The sequence below is a fragment of the Lissotriton vulgaris genome, chromosome 1_1, assembly GCF_964263255.1.
Source record: "Lissotriton vulgaris chromosome 1_1, aLisVul1.2, whole genome shotgun sequence".
In the NCBI taxonomy this organism is placed as follows: Eukaryota; Metazoa; Chordata; class Amphibia; order Caudata; family Salamandridae; genus Lissotriton; species Lissotriton vulgaris.
In genome coordinates this window covers 1,044,690,949-1,044,713,025 of record NC_141685.1, presented here as the reverse complement: position 1 = coordinate 1,044,713,025, position 22,077 = coordinate 1,044,690,949, and the positions used below count along the sequence as shown (strand labels likewise).

At 45.7% G+C, this 22,077-nt stretch overlaps 1 protein-coding gene across 1 annotated transcript in view; it reads left to right on the top strand.

Annotated features, from left to right (window-relative positions):
• CNN1 (calponin 1) overlaps positions 1-22,077 on the top strand; it is a 222,624-nt gene that overhangs the window by 175,134 nt on the left and 25,413 nt on the right. The window contains exons 2-4 of the mRNA XM_086962588.1: positions 11,015-11,136; positions 15,081-15,147; positions 16,284-16,421. Of these exons, the coding sequence (XP_086818714.1) occupies positions 11,015-11,136; positions 15,081-15,147; positions 16,284-16,421 (327 nt within the window). The remainder of the gene's footprint in view (positions 1-11,014; positions 11,137-15,080; positions 15,148-16,283; positions 16,422-22,077) is intronic.

The following is a 22,077-nucleotide window of genomic DNA, read 5'->3' as shown; positions in this document are numbered from 1 at the left end:
AGGTGAAGAGGAGACGATCATATGAGAAGATGATGTGATAACCGTCGACATTGATAGCATTATTGTTTCCTTATCGCTGTTGTTGATGAAGTAGTCATGACTGTGCCGTCAGAGGAAGAAGAACGGTCCTTATGCCTCTTTATTTGTCCTGAAGTGGTATGTGTAGTCTTTTGTGTAGCCTTTGAAGGTGGCTCTGAAGAGACTTTTTCCTTAAATCTGTCTCTCTTGAGGGAACTTGAAGACTGTGAATACTGATCACTATTCTCCTCCGATAAAGGGCACTCCTTTGTTAGGTCTCGTAGCGAAAACACAGCGCGTCAGCGCTGTGTCTCGCTAGAGATCTATTGTTAGCGACTGTGCTTCCCAGGAGACAGTCCCGGTCGCGCGCATCGCCTTGGAGCGGATTTGAAACGGGAACGCGCGCTGTGGCCAGGCGCTGTCTCCTGGGAAGCTCAAGCACCACACACGCATGCGCATACACACACACACAAGCGCCCATGCACGCACGCACATACATACATACAGAGACACCCCCCCTCACACATACACACACGCGCGCGCGCACACACACAAGTGCACCGAGGCCCCCCCTCCCCTCCCCTCCCCCGCCGTCACCGTCGCATACACACACACACGTGCACCAAGTTCCCCAAGCCTTTTGGAACTTACCTGGCCAATGTCGGGGACTCTGCTGTCAGCACGCGGCGCCCAACCTCCTGCTAGCGCGGCCCCGGGGCTCTACACCGCTCACAGGAGCCCCGGGCCGCGAGACGCATCGACTCCGCCTGCCTCCTCTTCCGGTCTGGACGTGGCTCCGCCCCCGTCACAGGCGACCGTGCCTGACTTCCGGGGCGGCCGCGGCGGGATTCCGGGGGCATAGATTGGTTTCAAACATTATTAAAACTAATGCTCTTCAAATAAACCGCACAATTAAATTGCGATGTTAAGGGTGGTTATAGTCCGCTAGATTGGACACAGTTCTGAGCTACATAAGGACAGGACGGTTATTCTTTTCTTTCGAATTTGATTCCACGATGCTTAGCCTTCCATCGACTAACACATTCTTTCTCGTGTAGTATTTTTTCTATCCACCCTTCGGGGCTATGGTTAATTGAAGTATAGCACCGTAGTAAACTGCCAGCTGTATTGTTTAGAAGCACCCACACCTTGCGTGCCCGATTCCTGGTGCTCAGATGCTGTCATCGCCCATGGGGAACAATAGCGTACATCTGTTTGACTACACTCTTTAATTAGATGCTTAATGGTGGCTATTATGACGGGAAGAAATTTGCAATGCTGGTCTCTCGTGAGTGTTATTTATTTATTTTGACACCACTTTATTGTCTTTATTGTACACGAGAGAGTTAAATCTCCTGTTAAAGGCCTACCACGTCTTTTTGTATTACACACGTCTGACACGTGGCTCACTCAGCCTCCTGCCGTTTCTCGCCATCTGTAATTGAGATGACCAGCTTGACACCCGTCCACAAGGTTCTGCTTTACATTTGATTTCCTTAGACTTTTGCCATCCTTTCATCTAGAATCAGATTTCCAAATAAAAGCAAGTATTGGCAAAGCCAATGGGGCTGGATATTATGCGCTAATGGGTTATATGTAAGTTGCCACCTGACCCTTTGTCTTAATTATGACTGTAAGCTAGTCGTTGATTTTGCAACAACAACAATGAGCAGGGTGAGATTTGCAGTCCAATTGCTAAAATGAAACAAGCATTTGCAATGCAATAGGTCTCGCATTTGCGAGAGTTGAACGTATTGGCACTGTAAATGACAATGCCTTTTATTTACGTTTTAAAAACCAACACATAAATAAAAGGCATTGCCATTTACAATGTCAGTGGCTCTAACTCTAACAACTGCGAGACCTATTGCATTGCAAATGCTTGTTTTTAGCTTTTGAAGCCACAGTAAAAGTCTGCCTTCCCTATCTTTTAAGGTTTTCCGAGAAAAGTTGCAACAGATTTTGCAGTCTCTCACCTTATGTTCCGGATGGAGGCAATATATACATTCCTTAAGTGGGCCATCGAAATGGAGCCTCTGTTTCCCACAAGTATCACAGGATCTGAATAATGCTTTTTTGTGAGTTGGGACATGCTGTCCAGTCAGAATATGTAGGTAGTAGAATTAAGTAATAGTCTGGAAGAACAAATTTTGAAGAGCTGAGAAAAATAGTAGATTTGCAGTAGAAAATCTGAGGGATTCAGACTCTCTTGGGGGTATTCTAGAGGGTTCTGTCACCTGATTGGCTAAAGTTTGTAGTTTGGTCCTTTATTTAAAAGTACATAGATAGGCTATAAAAATTATGGTTAATTGCCATTTTATCTATTGTAGTAGTACACATTGCTTTATTATAGTAAATTGGGACTCCCACTTTGATGACGGGGAATGATTCATGAATGTGACTCTATGAAAGATCCAATACTGGAAAAATAAAACACCAAGCTCTGAAATTTCACTCAGGGCGTGATTCTCTAAGGTAAACTTACACTTTGGGGCAGATTTACAATAACTGGCGCATCCCCAGGGATGCACCAGTTACTGTGCGCCGCAGCTCCACCACCCATGGTGCGCCGCATTTACAATGCGGCGCACCATGGGGCAAAAACGGCACCGATGCGTGACGCATCTGTGCCGTAAAGGTGGCGCATTGCTGGAGTTGCCTCGCAAGCGCGATGCAGCTCCAGCAAGGCTCGGGGGTGCCCTATCTGTCCAATACTGCGTCAAGCCTTACGCCTGCTTCAAGCAGGCGCAGGGTTTTGACGCAGCATTGGCCTAAAAGTGACTGAGTGAAATCTTGTAGATTTCACTCAGCCACTTTTGCGAGGCGCACCTGCCCCGGAACGCCCACCCTGCGCCGGAACGCCCACATGTGGCGCAGGGCTTTACAACGTGACGCATCTGCCTAGATGCGTCACGTTGTAAATGGGCCGCAGGGATGCGCCACGTTTAGGCCGCCGTTGCGTTACGCAAGTCCAACATAAATCTGCCCCAAATATTTAGTGTACTCATTTCACACATTCACAAACTACATGCAAAGTTTTGACTCCACATTCAGCACATTTAGGTGTGCGGAGGTCTCTGGACACTCCATAGTCGATGCGGAGACATCGCACAGGTAAGTAAAGGGAGTGTGGAGTCGTAAAACTTGACACTTAGTTAGTGAACTGCATTTTGTAGGATGTTTTGTACTACTACAAAACATACTACAAAGTTCAGTTTGAGAATCAGGCGCTCGGTTTCCAACTTTGACATGAAATTAATACAAACAGTACTTAATTTGTAGAAGAATAAATGCTGGTGCCCAAAGCTCTGCGCAGAAGCAGCGGGCGTACCTAATAACAAGCCTGCATTGTCTGGAATCCACCTCATGCCTCCTTATTCAACTACCACACCCTCTCTCCCATGTTCTCACTCTTGCAGGTTCCTGCTTTCCACCTGTGTGACGGCTTTCACTTTCTCCTTCTTTCCCATTCGTTTGTTTTTCTCTTTCTCTCTCTTGGGACATGTCCAATGAGGAAAAATAAGTGCCATTGGCAAAAAAACGAGTGCTGGTGGGCACCAACGTGCAACCACCTGCTCAAATTAAGCACTGAATATGAGGCCTCTCTGGCTAAACACCTGTGGCTTGAACTCTTATGACGCGCAATAAAAACACTTGACCTAGAAAAAGCATGCTCGGCAAGCATAAGTCATACTTTGAAGAAAAAATCTTAGCAAACAAAGCTATACTAACGGTATTTAGGACGACGGATAAGAACCCTTTCAGCAGAGGTTCACACGCCTGGTCCGTTATTAATTCTTACACGAGCAGTTCGGAGCAAGAGTACCTGCGGCAACGTATTTCATTGCACGTAAAATCAAAACTACACCAGCATCATTTTGGCATATTCCTTTGTAAATAACAAGCTCCTCCATTGATTGAAACAGACTCTGGCTAAAGCTGCAGGTTATGGGGTTACCATGTGGAGTCAACTTGCATATCCTTTGCGTTTGCCCAAAATTAAAACAGTTGCAGAGGTCTCTGCTAAAACAACTCTTTATTGTCTTCAACATCCACACAAGCTCTTAGGCACTAATGCCTTTATGTTTATTGTGAACTTGCACAATATCCAAACTTTGTAATGATTTCAAGTACTCAAACAATAACATCTAAACCTTGCTGTGAGAATGTCAGCATGTGAGTGACACACTGATGGGTGAAAGCGATGTATTCATGAGTGTCACTCGGAGTGTGTGCATGGGAGACACTCGGGTGGCAGTGGTGGGTGCATGGGAGACAATCTGGCCTGGCAGTGGGGGATGTATGGAAGGTACTCTGGACCTGCAGTGGTGGGTGCATGGGCCGGGCGACAATCTGGCCTGGCAGTGGGGGATGTATGGGCTACGCTTGAGACTGGCAGAGGGTTGTGCCTGGGAGACACTCTGAGCTGGTAGTGGGGTGTGCATGGGAGGCACTCTGGCCTGTGTTGTGTGCATGTGAAACACTCAGCTGGCATTTGGGGTGCATAGAAGACTCTCTGGGCTTGTAGTGCTGGGTGTGTGGGCGACACTCTTGGCTGGCAGTGTAGTGTGCATGGGAGACACCCTGGGCTGGTAGCGGGGTGTGCATGGGAGAAACTCTGGGTTGGTAGCGGTGGGTGCATGTGAAATACTCCAGGCTGGCAGTGATAAAAGACACTGGGCTGCAGTGGTGTGTGCAAAGGAGACACTCTGGCAGAGGGTTGTGCCTGGGAGACACTGAGCTGGCAGTCGTGAGTACATGGAAGACACTCTGGACTGGTAGTGGTGTGTGCATGAGAGACACTCGGATAGCAGTGGTGGGTGAAAGAGACACTATGGTGGCAGTAGTGGCTGAATGGGACACACTCTGGACTGGTAGTGGTGTGTGCATGAAAGAGACTCGGATGACAGTGGTGTGTGCATGAAAGACACTCGGATGAAAGTGGTGTGTGCATGAGAGACACTCGGATGGCAGTGGTGTGTGCATGAGAGACTCTCGGATGGCAGTGGTGTGTGCATGAGAGACACTCGGATGGCAGTGGTGTGTGCATGAGAGACACTCGGATAGCAGTGGTGGGTGCAAGAGACACTATGGTGGCAGTAGTGGGTGAATGGGACACACTCTGGACTGGTAGTGGTGTGTGCATGAGAGCCACTCGGATGGCAGTGGTGTGTGCATGAGAGACTCTCGGATGGCAGTGGTGTGTGCATGAAAGACACTCGGATGACAGTGGTGTGTGCAATGGCGTAGCTAGGGGGGGGGGGCGAGGGGGGCGGTCCGCCCCAGGCGGCACTATTTTGGGGGCGGCAGCTGCCTTATACTAGTGGCCAGCCCAGGATTCACTTAGGCACATTGTCGAGCAGCACAGTGCACTGCACACCTCACGTGTATCTAAGTGCACGCGCACCTGGTCCCAGGGGCCAAGCCGTCAATATTGTATAGCGCAAAAGTGCTACCATTGAAGGTCCTGGGCATTTTGGGCCAGCCCCCGCACTGTGCTTTTAAAATGCGGAAGTGATGCGCAGGCGCACGCTCGCGCGCCACCACTACGCACTCTTGGAGTGCCGGGTATTTTCTGCAGACAGTCCAGCTACATTAAGAACACCAGTCTCACTTAGTTTGAGACCGACCACCACCGCTCCAAACCGCCTACATAAGGAGATCCTCCTAGGTAAGCTTTAGTTGGGATAGGACTGCACTTGTTCATTCGGATTCTCTCAGGCGTTCCGATGCCCGACATTGCCGGGCCCCGGGGAAAGCAGAGTCGCAGACTAGTCTTTCCCCGGGGTCTTTCGCGCAGGGGATAGTCCAGGCAGGGGAAGGGGAGGAGTTAGGGGTTGGGTACTTAAGCGCGGGGGAGGAAGGGATCTGCCTCTTTTCTGCGCCTGGCACCATCGGGAGGGAGCTCGAAAGGCCGCCCACCCACCCGGCAATTGGAGGTGGTTCTTGGGACGGTCTGTTGTGTTGCCAGTTTAGGCCAGAGCTGCGGTAGGCAGGTTTCGAAGGGATAGGGGGTCAAGAGCGGGCATACCCATCCCTTGGGGGGGGACTTGGCGCAGGACGGATCGAAGTTTGATTGGAAGTTTGCAATGACTGGGGGCTGGAACGGTGATTGACGGACAAGAGAAGGGTGTTTGGAGCCGCTAGGGCTCAGTGAAGACATGGATGAATGAAACAAATGGGGAGGATGTATGATTGGGGAGTTTGCTGTTATTGTTATTGTTGATTATTGTTATGCGCAGTTCTGGTCTAATAAATGGCCTTTTACGCTTAAAACTGCGTGGTCTGTTTATTGCGCGATGAATCCAGTGCTCCCAAAAAGTCAAATATCCTCCTATGTTCGCCGCCCCGCCCGTCTCTCTGCTCTCGTCTCCGTCCTCGTGTGCTCTGTTATGCGAGGCTCACTCCCAGCGCCACAATAAGCACAAATTCAATTAATTACATTTTGTGGACCAGCAAGGACACCAAACGTGTCTCAGTGGAAACCGGAAGCACTCCCACAGCCACAGACGAAAACCGACAGCTGTAAAAATAGAACAGGGAAAGAAAGAAGGAATGTTGGAAGAAAAGGGTGAAAAAAAAGGAATTAGGGATGATGGAGTAGGAGGATGAATGGATATGTGGATGGATAAATGAGTGGGTGAAAGAAATGAATGATGATGGATGGACACATGAAAGTATAGTAAAGTAAAGGGATGGGTGAGTGCATGAATGGATAGGTGGATGGGCAAGTGAAAGGATGGCAGAACAAATGGATGAATCGTTGAGTGAATGAATAGGTGGAGGGACAGCTGAAAGGAGGATAGAGTAAAGGGATGGATGAGTGGGCGAAAGATCAGTGAATGGAAGTCGTAGTGGATGGATGATGAATGGATGGCAGGGTGAATAGAAGGGTGGCAAAGTGAATGAATGTATGGATGGATGGCAGATTGGATGGATGGCAAAGTAAATGGATGGATGCGTGGCAGCGTGAATGGATTAAAGGCAAAGTGACTGTATCCATGATTGCATAGCAGAGTGGATGGATTGATGAATGAATGGCAGGATGGATGGCAGAGTGGATAAATGGATGAATGGATGAGTGGATAGATGGCAGAATGGATGGATGGATGGCAGAGGGGATTGATGGATGGCAGAGTGGATGAATGGGTGGTTGAATAGCAGAGTGGGTGGATTGATGGATAAATGAATGAATGGCAGAGTGAATGGGTGGTTGAATGGATAGATATAAGAGTTGATGAATGGATGGGTGACAGAGTGGATGGCTGGTGAATGGGTGGCAGAGTGGATGGCAGAGAGGGTGAATGACAGAGTGGATTGATGGATGGATGGTAGAGAGGATAGGAGGATGGATGAATGGCAGAGTAGGCTGATGGATGGCTGAGTGGATGAATGGAAGAGTTAAGGAAATTGAAGAAAGGATGTCAGTTGATCGATGAATGGCAGAGGTGATGGTAAGATAACAGAGTGGAGGATGGATGGCAGAGTGAATAGATCAATGGGTGGCAGAGTGGATGATTGATTTTTAGACTATGGATGGGCAGATGGATGACATAATAGAAGGATGGCAAATTGGATAGATGGCTAGATAGATAAATGGATAGAATGGGGAAATATTGAATGCTGGATGAAAGAATGAATGGATGACAGAATCTAAAGGTGAAATAGTGGATGCCAGTAGGTGGATGGAAGGGTAAAAGAATGAATAGATAGATGCATGGATGGAAGAGAAAATGAAGCTGTTCTATTGCTATAGCTTTGCCCATGTTTCTAAGTACTGTCGTTGTTTGGTAGAGTGTGGGTGTACAGTGTGACCTATGTGGGAGTTGTTTTGGTGGTGTGCTTGATGTCTAGCGGGTGGTTTTACTGCTGTGGTCTTGTAGCAGCAGTTCAGTATGGAGAGGTGTAAGAGGAGGAAGGGATACATTTACTTGTGCGTCTATCTGCCATTTTAGTGCTGGTGGGCCTTCATTAACTGAGACTTGACCTTCGAGGTTTGCTCTATGCTCACGCTGCAGTTTCACACCCTTCCTTATGCATTGGAGTAGAGAGTGGCGTCATAACTTAAACCCTGCCAATCCACCCCTGCTGCTTGCCGAAATTTTCCCCAAGATCCACCCTCCCCGCCGCTACCTGCCATGGGCGGCAATCTGGGGGATAGCCCCGGACGCCAGAAGCTCTAGCTACGCCACTGGGTGTGTGCATGAGAGACACTCGGATGGCAGTGGTGTGTGTGCATGAGAGACACTCGGATGGCAGTGGTGTGTGCATGAGAGACTCTCGGATGGCAGTGGTGTGTGCATGAGAGACACTCGGATGGCAGTGGTGTGTGCATTAGAGACACTCGGATGGCAGTGGTGTGTGCAAGAGACACTATGGTGGCAGTAGTGGCTGAATGGGACACACTCTGGACTGGTAGTGGTGTGTGCATGAAAGACACTCGGATGACAGTGGTGTGTGCATGAGAGACACTCGGATGGCAGTGGTGTGTGCATGAGAGACACTCGGATGGCAGTGGTGTGTGCATGAGAGACACTCGGATGGCAGTGGTGGGTGCAAGAGACACTATGGTGGCAGTAGTGGGTGAATGGGACACACTCTGGACTGGTAGTGGTGTGCGCATGATAGACACTCGGATGGCAGTGGTGTGTGCATGAGAGACTCTTGGATGGCAGTGGTGTGTGCATGAGAGACACTCGGATGGCAGTGGTGTGTGCATGGAAGATACTCAGGACTGGTAGGGGTGTGAGCATGGGAGAATCTATGCTGGCTGTGGTGTGTGCATGGGAGAGACTGAGCTCGCATTGGGGGTGCACGGGAAACACTGAGCTGGCAGTGATGAGTGCATGGAGGACACTGAGTTGACAGTGGTGTGTGCATGCAAGACACTCGGGAGGGAAGTGGTGTGTGCATGAAAGACACTGGACTGGTAGTGGTGTGTGCATGAGAGACACTGGGCTGGCAGTGGTGTGTGCATGAGAGACAATGGGCTGGCAGTGGTTGTGCACGGGAGACAGTCAGGTGACAGTGGATTGTGCATGGGAGACACTCAGCTGGCTGTGGGCGGTGCACGGGAGACACTGGGCAGGCAGTGGTGGTTGCGTAGGAGGCTCTTGGGCCTAAAAGTGATGTCTACACAGGAGTCGCCGAAAGAGAATCCGAAGGGAACGACGGCTCTGTATCCCATAAACAATAGCTGCTTCAAGCCTCCCAGCCTGCCCTTTTATAGCAAATCTGGCGAGCGGGCTCAGCGTTTCTGGCTGCAGCTAAACATTACACAGTTTAGGACGGGTCAGTGCATTCCAGTGACAGATCATGTGTCTGACACTGCATCATATTTCACGAACGAGAAGACAAGGATGAAAAAGGAAAACTGGTCTCTGGCCGGGAGGAGAGGAAAAGATGAGATGATGTGTGTGGTGGGGAAGGAAAGGTGAAAAGAGGAAACAGCTGGTGTCTGGGTGTCATGGTGAAGGGGAATTTAAGTGAAGGAAGAGTGCATGTATGTGATGTGAAAAGAAGGGAGGGGATGGTGATTGTAGTGATGGGAGAAGGAAGAATGATGTGGCGATGGAGAGATCTGATGTGAGTGATGGGAAGGGCTTGTGGGTGTGATGGTGAAACACAAAGAGGATAGCCCTGACAGTGTGTAATGAGAAGGAGAGGGTAGTCAGAGCGGATTTAGCCAGGGGCAGATCTGCTGGATACATGACAGGAAGGAGAGAGCGGTTATGGGGAGTAAGGGAAAGACCCGAATGGAGGATCTGACTTGGGGGAGTGAGGCAGTAAAAGAATAGATCAGTGTGTGATTGGAACGGAGAGGTAGATGGATGAACAAGGAGCCAACAAGATAGGTTTTGATGGAGAAGGAGAGAGGCTTGATCAGGGTGAAGGACTGATGACTATCCAATAGAGAAGAAGTGAGATGGGGGAATCGCAGAAGACCGGAATAGGGTGTGATGGCGGAGGGAGAATAGGAGTGGGGATTAGACAGTGGGATTAGACCTGATGGCTTTTATAACGAGCTGTTTTGTGTGTCAGAAACAAGCTTCAGCTCCCTACAGAGCTACTGTTAAACGTGGAAAAGAAGGTATACAAATCCCAAGCCAAAAACATGAAGTCAGCATTTACATAACATCCTCCCTCCCTCCTCCACTGCCACAAATGTTGAGGTTATAATTTCATTGCTAGATGAGCTAGACTCATTCATTTCCAACATAGATAAATACCCGTGAGACCCTCTCTTTAATATATAAAGACAGTCCTTCCTTCCAATCAATACTTCTAAAAACATTTTAAAAGCATGCATTATGACCAGGGTGAACTACTTCCTCCATGGCGTCACAAAGTTAAGAGTTTCACAATGAGTACTCTTGCCCATGCATTACCAAACGTCAACGTTCTCTAATAGTCTAAAAGATGGTTGATGCTCAGACAACAACATTGTCCATTTTAAGCACCTTACAGACAGTCCACAACCTTTTCACTTCAACTCCCTGCACACAATCCCACTTCCACTATATCTACTAGGGCCTCTCCAACGAAACGTCACCCTACGCCTACCTCTCAAGGCCAGTCCCACCATGCCTTCTTTTAAGACCACATTAGGAAATACTTTATCAATCAGGAATCCCGTTAGTAAAGATGCCTCTTCCTCCTCACTCATAGCCTAAGGATAATCTGAAATACGTATGTGTTACTTAAAATAGTGCTTGGCCCATCACTTGATTCTCCTAATAACCAGTGTGCAGGCTCCCTATTTCAATCTCACAGCTTTCTTGCATATGCTTACCAGCACAACTGATTTTTGACCTAAGTAACATAACAAAATGTTCATTGGTAAAATGTTTTGGTACAAAATGATAGAGTTTCTGCTAAATAAATCAATAAAACATAAAGTTTGAGTCCAAACCCATCGTTTCTGTCTTCTGCAACACTCCGAACACAAGAGTTAGGTGTGCTCAAGCATGTGCTTTGCCTTCCCCTTCTTTCACAGCTAGCACAGAAGTACAACCCCCAGAAGGAGCAGGAACTGAGGGAATGGATTGAAGAAACAACAGGGCACAACATTGGGGCCAACTTCATGGAGGGCCTCAAGGATGGTCTTATCCTCTGCATGTAAGTATTGCCTGCATATTATGTGGTTTCTGCTGCATATGAGGGCTTTGTCAATGAATATCACCTCAATGCCATCCCTTGGCTTTAACATCTTTCTCAACTTAATTCCTCTGCTTTGCCCCAGAACCTCCTGTTTAGAAAAATATATCCTCTTCACCTTAACATTTCCCATTACCTCATTATTCTCCGATACCATTCTTTAATTATCCTAGGATCACTATCTAGCCTTTGTCTTGATAGTTACACTTCACCCGACCACTTTGAATTTTGCCATGGTTTCTCCTTGCTTTAAATACCTCCGTTGGCGTCACTACTTCTGTACTCCAAGGCCGCCAGTCAATTCACTTTCCTGAACCAACCTGCTATGCCACCCTTCTGCAACCTTGCTGTGCCACCATTAACCTGTCATGGAAGTCCGTGAGCTGGAGAGAACGGACTGCCATTTTTAGACACCCTCGGATCTCTTTCTCTGTCTAAGGAATCCTTTACCTCTACATTTTCTACTCTTTGGAGTGCCAGTGTGTGGAATACATGGGGGGCAGTAGGGAGTGAGTTGTTTAGAGTCTAGGAAGGAGTAGGAAGGGGCTGGAAGTGAGGACTGCATGCAGCATTGCCATGTGATCTGCACATGGCTGGAGACACCGTAGGATATTGTGTGCTGCTCTGGAACAGAGCTAACTACTTCATTCAAGGTGCCAGGGCTGGTGCTTCCTCCCATTGTTAATACTAGGCTTCTGCTGGCCTTTTTTTCCCTTCCGAGGAGGTCCGAGGCTGTGTTTCTCTGTGTCTCACTGAGTATGTGGCCTTCACTTTTCACTCGGTTTAGTCATGTGCTCACTGAGTTCTCTGAAGTTGGTGTTCAAAAAACTCTAAGATGTTGGGTGTGTAGAAAACTATCAGAGGAGGGTTTTCAGTAAACTCTGAAGTTGTTCATAAACTCTCACATGAAGAGTGTTCAGAAAACCCTCGGAGATTAGGTAGGTGCTCAATAAACTCACAGAAGGGAGGTACTTAGCAAACTCGCATGAATTGGATTTTCAATTCACTCTCAGGCGCTGATTAGTCAGTAAAATCTCAGTCAGGTGTTCATTAAAATTTCTCAGGGTGTGTTTTCTGTAAGCTCTGCCGGAATCCAGGCGTTTAGTAAACTCTGACAGGAGTACGGTATACTGTAAAGTTTCTCACGTCAGGTGTTCAGTAAACTCTCTCTGAAGTTGGACATTCAGTTCATTCCATTGGAAGTTGAGTATTTAGTAGACTCTCAAAGATCAAGTGTTTTTTAAACTCTGCGATTGGATTTCCAGTGAACTGTCTCTGAGGTCGGCTTTAAAGTAAATTCTAATAGGCCAGAGTTCATCAAACTCTGTCAAATGTGGATAATTTAGTTAACTCTCAGAGGCCAGGTATTTCGCAAACTCTTCCAGAATTCGGGGGTCCAGTACCTCTCAGAGGTCTGGCGTTCAGTAAAACCTCACTGAAGTCAAGTGCTCAATGAACTATCTTGGATGCTCACAAACTCTTTCGGAGATAGGGGTTCACTAAATTCTCTTCGAGGTCGAGGGCTCAGTGCATTCCCTCAGACGTCAAGTGTTCAGTAATTCCTCTCAGAGGTTAGGTGCTCAGTAAACTGTTGGAGGTCAGGGGTTGAGAAAACTAAATAGGTATGTATGTATGTATTATTTCTAATTCGAGAACCTAGCCAAAGGCAGCGGAGAGCTGTACAGTTTCAAACACCACTAAAGTCAGCAAATGAAAGGAAAGGTAGCTGATTTGTGGATGTTTAATGTATTGTGATACATTGTTCTTTATAGAGGTCTGGCTTAAATTCCTTCCAAAATTGGAGCAGCACTGGGACACTTCTGATGGATACAGGGATGTTGATACAAATCCTGGGTGCATAGATGTACAATGCATGCTGCCTCTTTTTTCTTTTAAAAACCTTTTAATCTGTAGTCTGATGGTGTCTTGGCTGCGGGTGAGCCCATAACCAGCAGAGATGTTCAGCTTGTCTATAAGGTAAGCAGGGGGTGCTGACTGTGATGGCTTTGTAAATGATGCAGCTGGTTGGTAGAAGAGGGGGGTGCAAGTTGAGTCAAAGGATTTCCATCAGGATGGTGGTGATATGAAAATATCGGTTGTAAAGATTAGTGCTTTGTAAACTCTTGGAGGCTGAGTGGTCAATACCCACTTCTGGAAGTCACGTGGACATTAACATTTCTCAAAGGCCAAGTGCTGGCTAATCTCTCTAAGAAATTTGGTGCTCGATAAATTCATTTGGAGGTCAAATGCTGAGTAAATTCTCACAGAGAGACCGTGTTCAGTATACTCTCTAAAAGGCGTGTGGTTAAGTCATGTCCTGGAGACCAGAAGTTCAGTGAATTCTCCAAAGCAGGATGCTCAGGATACATTTAGAGGGCAAGTCCTCCACTAAAGTCTCACAGAAGTTGGGTGTTTAGTAAACTCTGGCTGAAGCCAGGTATTCAGCAAACTCTTGTACGTTGGTGCTCATTAAACTCTCTTGGAGGCCAGGTGTTCAGTAAACTCTCGAAAGGTCAGTGTTCAGTAAATTCTCACTAAATCTGGGTCTCAGGAAACCAGCTTGGAGATGAGGTGTTCAATAAACCTCAGAGACTGGGTGTCAGTGAAGTCTCCCAAAGGCTGGCTGTTCTGCAAACTCTCTTTGATACTGGGTGATCAGTAACTTCTCCAGGAGGTCAATTGGACAGTAAATTCTCTCAAAGGTTGCAATGAGTAAACTCTTAGAGGTTGGGAGGTGAATAATTGCTTCTGGAGATCACGTGCTTGCGTCTTACAAAGGCAAGGTGCTTAGTAATCTCTTAAACAAATTTAGTGCTCACTAAATTCTTTTGGAGGTTGGGTGCTGAGTCTCTCGGAGAGCGCCATTGTTCACTAAACTCTCTTGAAGGTTGCCGGTCCAGTCATGCCTCGAAGGTCAGCTGGTCAGTAAAGTCACACAGCAACTGGGTGTTTAGTAAACTCAAGGTCAGGTGTTTAATACACTCTCTGAAGTCGGTGCTTAGTAAACTATCACTGAAGGTAGGTGTTCAGTGAATTCTCTGGTGGGGGGTGTACACTGATCTCTTTCGGAGATCGGGTGCTAACTAACCTTTCTCAGAGGTTCGTGCTCATTGAACTTTCTAATAGGTCAGCTTACTAAAGTTCATGGTGAAGTGTTCAGAAACTTTCCTTTGAGATCAGCACTCAGTTATTTATTTTGCAGGATAGGTGCTAAGTAAATGTTCACAGAGGTTGAGTATTCAGAAAACTCAATTGAGGAAGGAATGCGCAGGAACCTCTTTGATGTTGGGCATTCCGTAAACTCTTAAATGTTGCATAAAATCACTTGAAGTTTAGATATTCAGGTAACTCTCACAGAGGTTACGTGTTCAATAAACTCTCTCTGAAGTTGGATGCTTAATAAAATATCAAGCACTTGTGTACTGCAAGCTCTCAGAGGTTGGGTGAGTTGGATGCTCAGTAAAACCCCTTAAAAGCTCGGCACTGCCTTTCGGCACTTCTTAAAATATTCTGGAGTTCAGGCACTGGGCACGTTTTTTTGTGAAGGGTGAGTACTAAATAGTCGCTCTGCGAGGTTGGATACTCATACATTTCTCTTGGAGCTTTGGCGCTTTTGGCAGTCAGGTCCTCAATAAATTAAATGGAATCTGTAAAGCACATGCATTTGTTGATTAGGGGTACTTATGTAACATCACATTTTGTACCAGAATGCCATCCACCCCATAGTTAAACAGCCTGTAGCAACCCTCCATTGTGCCATTCACTTTCTTGTGCCAACCTGCAATAATACGATTTTTGCCTCCAGTTAAGAACCTTCCATGGCAATACTCACCTCACTGCAACAACATGCATATCAGGTTTCTAAGTGCAAGGACAATTATCACCTTTTTCTCTGTCCCCTCTAGGCTCATCAACAAGTTGCACCCGGGCTCTGTGAAGAAAGTTAACGAATCCACTCAAAACTGGCACCAGGTAAGAGTGAACACCTGCCCACTACTTCTACATCTTGTGCCACACATTTCAATGGAGTGTGACTCACCCCTCATCCACTACCCTCATACACTTCAAGTGACTCTGACTCACCACTCATCACTATCCTCATAGACCTCAATGAAGTCTGACTCATCCCTCATCTCTAGCCTCATATATTCCACAGCAGTTTCACTCCTTCCCATCAATGCCCTCAAGGACCTCAGTGGGATCTCACTCTTTCGCAAACACTGGTCTCATACACTTCAATAGAGGCTTACTCACTCCTCATCAGTGGTGTATCACTCATTACATTACCACGGTCTCACATACTTCAGAGAAGGCTCAATAATTCCCCTGTAGCTACCCTCACACACTTCAAGTGACTCTGACTCACCACTCATCACTATCCTCATAGACCTCAATGAAGTCTGACTCATCCCTCATCTCTAGCCTCATATATTCCACAGCATTTTCACTCCTTCCCATCAATGCCCTCAAGGACTTCAGTGGCATCTCACTCTTTCGCAAACACTGGTCTCAAAAACTTCAATGGAGGCTCACTCACTCCTCACCAGTGGTGTATCACTCATTACATTACCATGGTCTCACATACTTCAGAGAAGGCTCAATAATTCCCCTGTAGCTACCCTCACTCATTTCAGTGGAGTCACTGCAATTCCCCATCACTATCCTCATAAAATTAATTGAAGCCTCACTCATACCCCATTACGAGTGTCTCACTCATTCCTCAGCATAGTCCTGCCCCCTGATTCTTCTCACAATGTGGCTACCTCGTGTGTATCTATCTGTGTTTCCCCCTCTCTAGGTTTTCTCAATGTACCCACATAGTCTAATGTTGCTCTCTGGTGCCATCTTTTTCTAGTGTCTCTCCTGCCTTAGCCTCACTATGAATGCCCCGGGTTAAACCCCCATGTGTCCCCACTCGAGAATTACTGCTGCCAGGGGTTGTGGTAATTTCCGGGTAGAAATTGTGGGTGGGTGCGGAGGATTGAGGTGGAGGGAATGTGTATGCAGATACAACTTATTTTTGAGGGAATATAATGCGTGAATCAGTGTTTCCCTGGCAGTTTCAGCTTTTTTCTCGTTTTGGATCTAACCCACCCTGTCTATTTCAGCTGGAGAACATTGGTAACTTCCTAAAAGCCATCACAGATTATGGGGTGAAACCCCACGACCTTTTTGAAGCCAACGACCTCTTTGAGACCTTCAACCACACTCAAGTGCAGTCCACTCTGCTGGCTCTAGCCAATGCGGTGAGTTCTACACCGGAAGAGTAAGCCAAGTAAATTGATGTTTCATGCTAGAATTAGAGGTGAAGCACAAAATGGGGTTAATGGGAGGAATAATGGCTATTAGAGAGGACTTGGAAGTAGTTTTACTGTATGTTCTTTGTACAGATGCAATATAAGCTATGATAAAAGTTCACCATATTTTTTAGAAAGAAATTCGTTAAGTTCTGTGCTCCTCACATATGACTGCATCCAATGTAGGTTTTTTCACCTGCATTGAGCCATTCATACAACACAACTAAACAGAAACGGGACTGCACTCTCCTGGGCCTCCTTATCCAAATGACACTCGGGAGATTCCAGCCTATATTCCATGGCAAAAGGCAGTGATATAAGTCAATACCCCCACCCTTAAAGAACTAGCCAGAAAAACATCCCCCTACCAATCAAACAAAAATATCAATACCAGTAATTTAGGTTGAATATCTAGAAAGACTTAACAATGCGCTGCAAAAAATAGGCACTATTAGAAGTAAACTAGAAGTGCAATAGGGACAACTCAGGAAGGAACAGCAGGGAGAGGGAAAAGTAAGAAAAATCTGGTGCAATGTAATACCTGATGCAAAAAGCACTAAAAGTCACTATGACACGTGGGTGACAAGGAATTCACTTATTCAAGGTTGGCAAATAGTATTACATCTTTCATTACTCAAACACAGAATCTATCAACAAAAACAGATTTTTCTTATTCTTCACAAGATGAGCTTCTCTGGGGCCACTGTTAGCTTTTGAATTTACACGAACAGAGCCAACCTTTGTGTCCACAATTATATGTCCCTATATTACGTCACACTACATGTGAATTTCGCAAGGCGAGATATACTGCAGACCTCTACTGTTTCCAGCACCACCACATTCTTCTTCATCTCTTTGATTTTGGAGGACCAGAAGCTCCTTTCTTCACAGGCCACAACATTTAATATCACACTTTGCAATTTCCACCTTGCAGGAGATATCATACCAAACCCTGTCCTTCCCTTGATGTTTCACCACTCATGCACTCTTCCTCACATCCTCAGCACTCATCATTATTTCACTAATCGCAGCAACCTAGGATTCAACTTAGTCAAGGTCTTCCGTCCCCTCATGATTTCAAAAGGTGACTCCGCTAAGACACTTTGGGGTGTGGTAATGTGTGCCCACAAAGTCTCACTCAAAACTGCCACCAAGAGCACCATTTGTTGCAAAGCTCTGTACACATCACTTCACCATGAGGGTCTTGACTTCTGCCAATCCATTAGCCAGCAGTAAATACAATGCTGCATGTTGCCAAGATATTGAGAGACCCTTTAAAACTCACAGATCTGCTCTGAGATAAACTGTACCCCATTGTCTGTTACAGTAGTCCTGGTAACACCTTCTTTGGTAAACACTTCGATCACAAACACATTTATTGTGTGACTGGCTACAGAATTCAAACACTTGGTCGGGACACACTGAGTTGCATAGTCATCTAGAAATACCACAAACCTCTCTGTTGCCAGCAATACATCAAAAGGGCTAACTATATCGATTGCCAAATTCTACCAAGGCTCCACTTGAACTTGCATAGGCAAGTTCAAGTGGAACTTGAACTTGTTTTACCACCTTATTCCTATCCGTATATGCACATAACAAACCTTCCTGCAAAACTGTCTTCACCATCCGGTCCATATCAGGTCATCAGAATTGTTCTCGAAGTCTCACCAAGGTCAAATACCTGTCAAGATAACCATTTTGGGTAACATTGACTAAAATTGCCCTCACCCCTTCTGGGGGGATTCTCATTTCACCTCTATACAAGTCAGCCTTCATCACGCACATCTCATCCCTGCCCATACCATTTCACTGTAGCAGCCAGCACGCCAATCCAGGGCCACTCCTTCATCACGCTCTTTTATCTTACACACCACGTCTTCAACCTTGGTCTTCTCCAATTGTTTCTCATTAAGCGCATCAGATTGCACCCACAACATTAAAAAACTTCCTCTTCCTAAACTGTCATCAGCCAGCAGTGGGATAGAAGGCAATCAGCAGCACAATTTCTACAGCCTGCCCAATACTGTACTGAGAAGTTGAATTTTTGAACACCCTCGATCTACCCAATGATCCTTGGTGTTGCACATTCGCTACCCTTGCATTAAAATACATACACCCCTAAGCAAACCCCTGGTAAAATCTGAAGTACTGCATAGGCTAGGTGGATGCAAGATCTTCACACTTTATCACTGAATAGTTAATTCTAGTAACCCTGAGTGTAGAAGAAGGGAAGCCAGAAGAAGCAAAGGAAACACTTTTTTTCATCATCCTCCAGTTGGGCCAATATCACACTGAGAACTTTAAGAGTAGAGTTGCAACAGTTGTCAAAATAGTCCTTCTATGCTAATTAAATGCCCAAGGTGTGGTCATTCTTACTAAATCTAACTTTACCTGTTCAAATGGATCTGAGCATCCTCTTGATCATACTGACTGGGATGAACAAGCAAAGGAAAATTCTTGATGAAATTGGTGTAGTATTCGGCTCGACATAAAAAAGACCACTGCAGCACCTTGTCTCCAGGTATTGGGTGTTAACAACTGACACTGCTAAATTCGTTCTGGAACTTATCCCTTCGCCAAAAAGGGTAAGCCTGAAGTAAGTTACAAAACCTAACCTTAACATGCATTTTTCTTTTTTTTACTGTTAATCCACTTTCTGCAGTCTGGTAAATACGTCCATAACAGTTTTATCATGCTCACTTCTATAATTATCACAAACCAGTTGAAAATAAGTCACGGCCGGAGCTAGCCTAACCAGCAATCTAACAAAATAGAAAGCTCCAAACTGCGTCATAAATGATACTAAAGGACTAGATTCTTTTCAAAGTACAACTTGATAATATGTTGATGACAGACCCATTACAGTGAAAATCTGTGCTCTGCCTATCATCAATGACTCCTGTGAAATGTTGGGTTAGGGGTGTCTTTTTACTCAGATGTTTCTGTTGAGATCCTGAAGATCTACACTCACATATGCATGTTTCCCTTTACTCCTTGGGTGCCAGTACACCTGGTGTGAGCCATTCTGAGGACTCAATTTCCTCAAGCACACCTGGTTCCCCCATTCTCTCAAGCTCTACTTTCAGTGTTTCCAGGATCAAGTGTGGAACACTTTGGGCTTTTTGAATCTGCAGTCTTGTCCACCTCTTGAGCATTAATTGATTCTCAAGATATCAGAGGAGACCCAACTAGCTTTCAAATTCCTCATGGAATAGTTTGACAATATCTTCATCCTTGCAGAAATGGGCAATTATCACTAGCTGATCAGGTGCATTTGGAATGAACGGGTAACCAGATCACACTGGTGATACCATCCCAGCAAGTTATCGCCCCTCTTTGCGACTTACACTTTACTAATAGCCTCTCTCCCCTAAAGACTTTTTTCATTGGGAGATATAAAATTAAATCCAGATGCTTCTGCTCTGGAAATTTCGGGGGGGGGGGGGCTGAATCTTTAATCAAAGGGCAGAGTGGAGCTGCAGGGGCTCTTAGAATGGGTGAAACAACAGCAAGGCCTCATTAACATGCAAATGGTCTTTTAAAGATCTGTGAAGTGCTCAGGTGCGGCTGTCTGTGTGCCCGGGAAGCTGTCTCTTCCCGGGCTGCCACACACGACCGGGGAGGGGGCTGAAGCCTTTTGAGTCCAATGGGTGTTGCGCGCCTGATTCCTGAACATGCTTAATAACAATTTTACAGATCTGTGCAACTTGATACATATGATCATTTCCGCTCCTGGAAAGATATCGGAGGCAGAATTTTCCCCACAAAGGGGAATGTTTAATCGAGGCTGTTCTCCTTAACATTGTCAGTGTTCGGTACCAATTTTTAGTATCCAAAATTACACATACCAAAAGGTTATTATAAAGAATTACAGAGGAGAGGAGAGAAGAAGAATGAATGTTCAAACGATGAAGGAAAAATGTACCCATCAGCCCACATAATAGCGGAACTTCATTATCTGGGTTGTTGAGAGAAGTTGGTATCCGATAAGCACTTCCACAGGAAAATTCCTGAGGATAGCTAGTGTCGGATCCACAGGTTGGACCATCAACCAAAAGATGAGAGTTTTTAAGGCTGTAAGGGCAAGTTGCAGTGCTCAGAAAATGTGAAAAGTGTAAACAGATATAGTGGTGATCTAAAAATGCCTGTCTTGATGTCTCAGGAAACTTTATTAAATACGACCATCAAAACGACATAATTAAAAGCAGAGTGGAAATAGTATGTAAAAAATTTCTATTCACCATGAATGGTAATGGGTCAACATGTTTCAGCCCCCACGGGCTTTCATCAGGACCTATGATGTTCACTACTGCAACACTTACCACGTGTCGTGATAAATAGTCTTGAATATGTAGACGTATCAATTGTGAAATATCTTTGTTTTCTCAAAACCTCTCCCAAAATTGTAGGGAGGAACAGCCTCACCTCACCTGGCACTCGCTCAGGTCAAAGAGGCCATGCACTCTCCGTTGTTGCCTCGGTCTGGCATCTGAGCGGAGAGGGAGGTGGCCCCCCTCGGCTCAGATGCCAGACTGAGGCAACGATGGAGAGTGCGTGGCCTCTTTGACCTGAGCGAGTGCCAGGCGAGGTGAGGCTGTTCCTCCCTACAATTTTGGGAGAGGTTTTGAGAAAACAAAGATATTTCACAATTGATACGTCTACATATTCGAGACTATTTATCACGACACGTGGTAAGTGTTGCAGTAGTGAACATCATAGGTCCTGATGAAAGCCCGTGGGGGCTGAAACATGTTGACCCATTACCATTCATGGTGAATAGTAATTTTTTACATACTATTTCCACTCTGCTTTTAATTATGTCGTTTTGATGGTCGTATTTAATAAAGTTTCCTGAGACATCAAGACAGGCATTTTTAGATCACCACTATATCTGTTTACACTTTTCACATTTTCTGAGCACTGCAACTTGCCCTTACAGCCTTAAAAACTCTCATCTTTTTGTTGATGGTCCAACCTGTGGATCCGACACTAGCTATCCTCAGGAATTTTCCTGTGGAAGTGCTTATCGGATACCAACTTCTCTCAACAACCCAGATGATGAAGTTCCGCTATTATGTGGGCTGATGGGTAAATTTTTCCTTCATCGTTTGAACATTCATTCTTCTTCTCTCCTCTCCTCTGTAATTCTTTATAATAACCTTTTGGTATGTGTCGTTTTGGATACTAAAAATTGGTACCGAACACTGACAAAACTATAGAAGACCCTTGGTATCTCTTCGTGTGGTATATTGTTCAGTTGGGGGACAAGATACAAGCAGGTCTATAAATATAGATTCCCCTAGGGCCCTCCTTCATGTTTGTTTTTTGCTGCTGTTCTCCTTAACACTCTTTCTGCTATGATAGGAAGTGTCAGGGAGACAAGCTATTTCAATGTCATAGTCCGTAAGTGTGTATTTTCATCAATGTTGGGGGCAAAATCAGTAAAGGCTGATGATATGGTGCCACTTAAAATGAGAAACGCATACAGGTTAGAGAGAGCTCTTACTCTTATAAGTAACCTATAAAAAGTCTGTGGAGGTTTGCTCCTAATAACACATATTAGGGACATTAGGGATAATTGAAAAACATGAAATCACTGTAA